Source organism: Carex rostrata, chromosome 13 (genome assembly GCF_964058835.1).
Source record: "Carex rostrata chromosome 13, lpCarRost1.2, whole genome shotgun sequence".
NCBI classification, from domain to species: domain Eukaryota; kingdom Viridiplantae; phylum Streptophyta; class Magnoliopsida; order Poales; family Cyperaceae; genus Carex; species Carex rostrata.
In genome coordinates, this window is record NC_135930.1 from 8724727 (window position 1) to 8730726 (window position 6000).

Genomic DNA, 6000 nt, shown 5'->3' on the forward strand with positions numbered 1-6000 from the left:
ATACATTCAATTGATTTATAGTTTATATCTACCAGTTTTACAGTATTGGCATTTTGTAGTTTGTACGTTTTGTATTTATAGTTTAAGTTGACAGTTTTACTGTATTGAAATTTTGTATTTTTTATATTTTTTTTATCGTTTTCATCTGCTAATTTTATATTATTGAAATTTTATAGTTTGTACGTTTTATTTTTATAGTTTAAGTTAACAGTTTTATAGTATTGAAATTTTGTATTTTTTTACATTTTGTTTTATCGTTTTCATCTGCTAATTTTACATTATTGAAATTTTATAGTTTGTACGTTTTATTTTTATAGTTTAAAGGTGACAGTTTTAAAATATTGAAATTTTATAGTTTGTACGTTTTGGTTTATAGTTTTCATCTATCAATTTTGCATGACTGCAATTTTATAGTTTAAATGTGACAATTTTACAGTATTCATTACATATATAATTCTTTTGTGTGTTGATTAAATAAAAATAATAATTTCTAAAAAAAAATTATTCGAAAAATTTAATTTTACCTTTTTATCACGTTTTTTTTAAATAACTGCTAATAACTAACACTAACTGCCAATAACTTCCAATAACTGCAATTTCTGAAAGTACAACAAGTGGTCCCTCTGAAAGTATATTTTTTTGTCATGTTGTGCAAGTTGCAAATTATTACTGACAAACTTAGGACCACTTTGAATACCATCTGGTTGATATTTTATTAACTGACGTATTTTATGTGATATTCTGTGTAAATATACAGAATGAAGGAAGAGTTTTAAAGTATTCACGCAAGTCAAAATACAATTTTTCTGTGGACAAACTATAAACAACTAGTTGTGGACAATTAGACGCCTACACTATGTACATAGCGACTCAAGAAAATAATACAAATATGAGGCTTAAATAATCAGCTCCAGATAACGCGCATAAAAGTAAAAGGTCAGGAGTTCACTCAAAATCTCAAAAAATCCGTACATCCAGTTCATTTTTAAACATATCTAGTTTTTTCATTAAAAGCAAATTAAATATAATATTTTTTCAACAAACGTATTAAACATCGAACGGGCCAAATCTAAAATTCTAAACTGCACATCGTCGTACCTAAAACCGTGATTTTTATATATAAGAAAATTGAAAAACAAAATATTAAAAACGAGAATGGGTCTGTGAAAATTTTAAAAACAGGAAGGGGTACACGACTCATGGCGTTCCTGAGGGACGCCATACCAAATTCAAGTCCGACGAAAAAAAAAAAAAATTTTGAAAAACCAGGACGCCATGGCATATCTAGTCCCATATACAAATCTCACGAAAAACGCTAAGTCAAATTTCAGCTGAAAAACGCTAAGTAAAGTTTTATTTTCAGCTTTTGTATATGGAACTGGATATGCCATGACGTCCCTGGAATTTAATTTTTTTTTTTTTTTTTGGTGCTGAAATTCTTGGGCTGGGGTATGCCATGGCGTCCCTGGGTTTTTCAAAAAAAAAAAAAAATTTCGTCGGACTTGAATTTGGTATGGCGTCCCTCAGGAACGCCATGGGTCGTGTACTCCTTTCTGTTTTTAAAATTTTCACACATCCATTCTCGTTTTTAATATTTTATTTTTCAATTTTCTTATATATAAAAATTGCGGTACCTAAAAGGCACAAAACTGTCTCTAACCAGCCCGTTACCATCTCAAGCCCGTGGATTGTAAGCGCCATCTCTCCTCCGACTCTCCGAGTCCTCTATTCTCTCTCTAACGCCACTGCCATGGAAGCAGCTTCACCTCGTCTTCCTCAGAGAGTTCAAATTCTCTCCGAATCAGGCCTCGCCAATCTCCCTCCCTCCTACATCCAGCCCCCCTCCCTGCGTCCGCAACCCTCCTCCCACGTGGCGCCATCAGCGCCGTCTATCCCCACCGTTGACCTCTCCTCGCCCGATCCCATCCCACACGTACGCCGTGCATGCTCCGACTGGGGTGCGTTCCACGTCATCAATCATGGCGTCCCTGCTACACTCCTCCAAGAGATGAGGTCGATAGGGTTTAAGTTTTTCGGGTCCCCCATGGAAGAGAAGGCGAGGTACGCGTGCGACCTGACAGTGGGTCCCGCTGCTCAGGGGTACGGAAGCAGAATGCTGGCGAAGGATGATACGGTGCTGGACTGGAGAGATTATTTTGATCACCATACATTGCCAGAGGAGAGAAGGGATCCGACTAAGTGGCCTGATTTTATCCCCAATTATAGGTACATTGAATTAATATTTTAAATTTTTTGAAAAACTAGCACTATCCCATGGTTGATTAAAATCACACTGGTTTTAGTCAACTTTGACAAACAATTTTTGTTGTCTTAAGGTTAGGCTTAAATATTCTGATAAACTAGAATTGAGGCAATATGAAAGATGAAGCCATTAAATTTCACATTCTGTTAACCAATTATGTATACACAATTCTAAATGCTTTATTTGTGCCTACTTAGTATTTTGTACTTTTTTTTTGTACAGCTGAAAAATATCAACTTTCACATATGTTCGAACCTTATGTCTTTCTGGGATAGTGTGATTCAAATGTGATTAATAATTTTTCAATCAGCATAAATACTTGCTCTAAAACACATTATTTTCCCAGGGAAGTGGTGACACAATACAGCAAAGAAATGCTACACCTTGCCAATCGACTTCTCTCCATCATCTCCCAGAGCCTAACTCTGCCACCATCATACCTTGAGGATGCAGTTGGAGACGTGTATCAAAACATAACTGTGAGTTTCTACCCCTCATGCCCCCGGCCTGACCTTGCGTTGGGCCTACAAGCTCACTCTGACATGGGAGCGATAACATTGTTGATACAAGATGACGTGGGAGGCTTGGAGGTACTTAAGGATGATAAGTGGGTCCTGGTGCAGCCTCTCACAGGAGCAATCGTAGTTATTTTGGCTGACATGACAGAGGTATTTTCGCTATTATTAATATGAGCAATTCGCAAAAGAACTGCTGCATAATCTATAAATTGCAAAGATCAATGATGTTATGGGAGATATTCAAAGTGATCCAAACTTAATATCCTTTTAACTCCATTAGTTTTTAATGCTAATTAAATTTTGGTTATGATGACTGATTACAGTAATATGTTGACTATCACTAAAGCTGCTACTGTTGTTTGTGTGCTATTGCAAATTAGACCCAAAGTTTTGCAGTATTTGCAGATAGATCCTACAGTTTTCATACTTGAAACCCATTAGTATAACACCCATTTTTTTTTATAAAATTTGCAAATACCCAACTGTTAAATTTAAGTGACACGGAATGTATATGTGATAAATGCAGAATATTTTCCTTTACTTTAAGTAAGTCCTATTGCCCCCTAAATCCAAATTAAACTAAAATCAAACGGAGAGAATTTAGGTACTGTATTGGCTGTTTGAATGAATTGATTGAGCTAATTGCTTTAGGTCAGAATGTCAGGCACTTTTTGGTCATTCTCTGTCTGGCTTAACTTTGGTTGTACTAGTTGTCTATAATTTGCAAACAAAACTGAAATTTGTTGGGTGTTAGATGCAAACTAGTGAATGTTTCTTGTAAATTAAAGCAGCAGTTCCTAACAATGTGTAATACAAGAAATCTGATCAAAAGAAGTAAGTTCAGATAGAGCTTGTAGCAATTCGTGTATAAAATCTTTTATCTGAAGGTAATAATAAACTTTTAGAAGCTTGAAACTATTGTTCTTTCTGAAGGAAATTTTACATGCTAATATATTTCTAAACAATCTTTGATGCCAAAGATATTTAATTATGCCCAGTTGGCTACCAATTATAGTTGTTGACTTCAATTTATGTTGTTTGAGCCCAGTATCCTTGTCAGATAGATCTGTCTCAATATATGCTTGAAACATAACACCTTTGGAGAAATCATTGAAAAATAAATCTAGTAAAATAAATAAACAGAAAAGAATAAATAGTTTAAAATCATAATAAACCACCTCTTTGTAAGGTAGATACCTAGTACCAACATAGTCGATGATTCCTGAGATTTGAACATAAAAATGCAACAACCTTTTGTATTGAGGTTCTGCGTGCAATATGGCAATCTACAACTACAACATCAGCTTCAAGAAAATTAGTATAGAGCTCAATTTTCTAATAAGGAAATGACTTTTAAATTCTATCAGAAAGTACAAAGGAGTTGGATCTGGCACAATTAACATTTTAACCAACACTGTTAACCCTTCTCCATGCAAAAATTATCACGGACCATATGAAAATCTCTGGTAGAAACTTATAAAGAAAAAAGAAATTTTAAAAGCAATATACCTTGTTATCGTTATATTTTGTTTATTGAAGCCAGTTTATCTTCACTTGTCTAGATGTTCCCTTTGCAAAAGACATTGAATTTCAATAAGAAATATATAAGCAATACATTACTTGGTGAGTTGCTTGCATAACCACTTTGCAAAGGTGTACTGCACTTAGCTTAAAAGCTTTTAATATCAGAAGAGCAATAACCTCAGAACAATAATCACATTGTGTGTTTGATGTTTTCTGTGATATGTTTATATAGACTGTTGATTTTACATGAAATTAAGTTTTTTTTCAAGTCTCTGATTTAAGGTCACAATACCATATTCTCAGCTGAGCAAAAGTAATTGTGCAAGGTGAGATTTGACATGCACAAAACCCACCTAGACTCTAGACTCTAGAGACTCAAAAGAGAGAAATGCCCTAGAAATCAAGCAAGCATGCCATCATGGGCATGTGTACTTTTTCATGAACCTTTTGGGTTAAGGCAACATTATTTAGCATTGGTCTTAAGTTACCTTGTTTATTATGAGTCATTTCTCACCTTTTTCCTTTTAAATTAAATTAATTGTTCAGGTCATAACCAATGGTGCTTATAAGAGTGCAGTGCACCGTGCACTTGTCAATGCTAATCGGGCCCGCCTGTCAGTGGCAACATTTTATGACCCGTCAAAGACCCGTAACATATACCCTGCACCTGAACTCATTTCTGCAGAAAATCCAGCGAAGTATAGAGAGGTGATTTATGGGGATTTTGTCAAGTCATGGTATGGCCAAGGTCCTGAAGGCAAGAGAAATATTGATGCCCTTCTTATCCAATAATGTGGTACCATTTCAAATTGTAATTAACCAAACCAAATAAATTATAGAGCCCACCATTTCATCCTTGTTGTTTCTTTCTTTTTCTTTTCTTTGAATAACTTACACAAGTTGTAAATGTGGCAGTGCCATATGAAAATTGGAGCATCTGTTGTGAAAATTGGTGCTTTAGAATATTTATCTTGTACAAGCGCTTAAAAGAAACTAGTATATTTTGTACAAGCAGCTCCGTTGTGCAATAGTGTAGTAGCTTTGACGAAGGGCTATGCATAATTTTATTTTACAAAGAATGGGTCTAATCGGGGTCTCATACATTAGAATGAGATCTATGAACATTTTTAGCATTATATAGTTTTGAAGAATAGAAGTTGCACAATATTTAAGCAGTACAATTATTTTTGGTTAATAAATTGATTCAATTATTGTGTTAGAAAACAAAAAATAACATGTGTTTCGTGGAACATTTGATTTCCTAGTTGGAACTTGGGAATGAATTTGCAAGTCTGATGATTTTGGACTTTTCATTTATTAAAGAGGAAGTTCGTGATATTAGATCAATTATTTCTATCATATAGGAATCAAATTAGAGATTGTGTTTCATTTATCTGATATAACTTTTCAGACTTTCAATGTGAAAAGTGAAAACTCAAGATAATTATTCAATCGAGTGATTAGAAACTTAGAATTGTGCGTGCATAAATATGAGCTACAAAAAACGACTTAGATAGGGAACAATGGCAAAAAAGAGAGATGAGTGAATAGAAAGTACGTAAATAGAAAACTTGGGCTTCTTTTTTTTAATCTAGGCCCAACTAAAATCTCTCATCTTGGAGCCCCAGCACCAAGGCCATAAGCCTATATAACCCTAGACTCAACATTCAATTAGGGTTTAAAAAATCACTCACC

At 34.3% G+C, this 6000-nt stretch overlaps 1 protein-coding gene across 1 annotated transcript; it reads left to right on the forward strand.

Moving 5' to 3' along the window:
- Window positions 1-1676: 1676 nt before the first annotated feature.
- Window positions 1677-5381, forward strand: LOC144564326 (2-oxoglutarate (2OG) and Fe(II)-dependent oxygenase superfamily protein). The gene is made up of 3 exons (XM_078313927.1): window positions 1677-2226; window positions 2610-2931; window positions 4852-5381. Exons 1-3 carry the CDS (start codon window positions 1751-1753, stop codon window positions 5095-5097), a joined length of 1044 nt encoding a protein of 347 aa, XP_078170053.1. The 5' UTR covers window positions 1677-1750; the 3' UTR covers window positions 5098-5381.
- The last annotated feature ends 619 nt before the right edge of the window (window positions 5382-6000 follow it).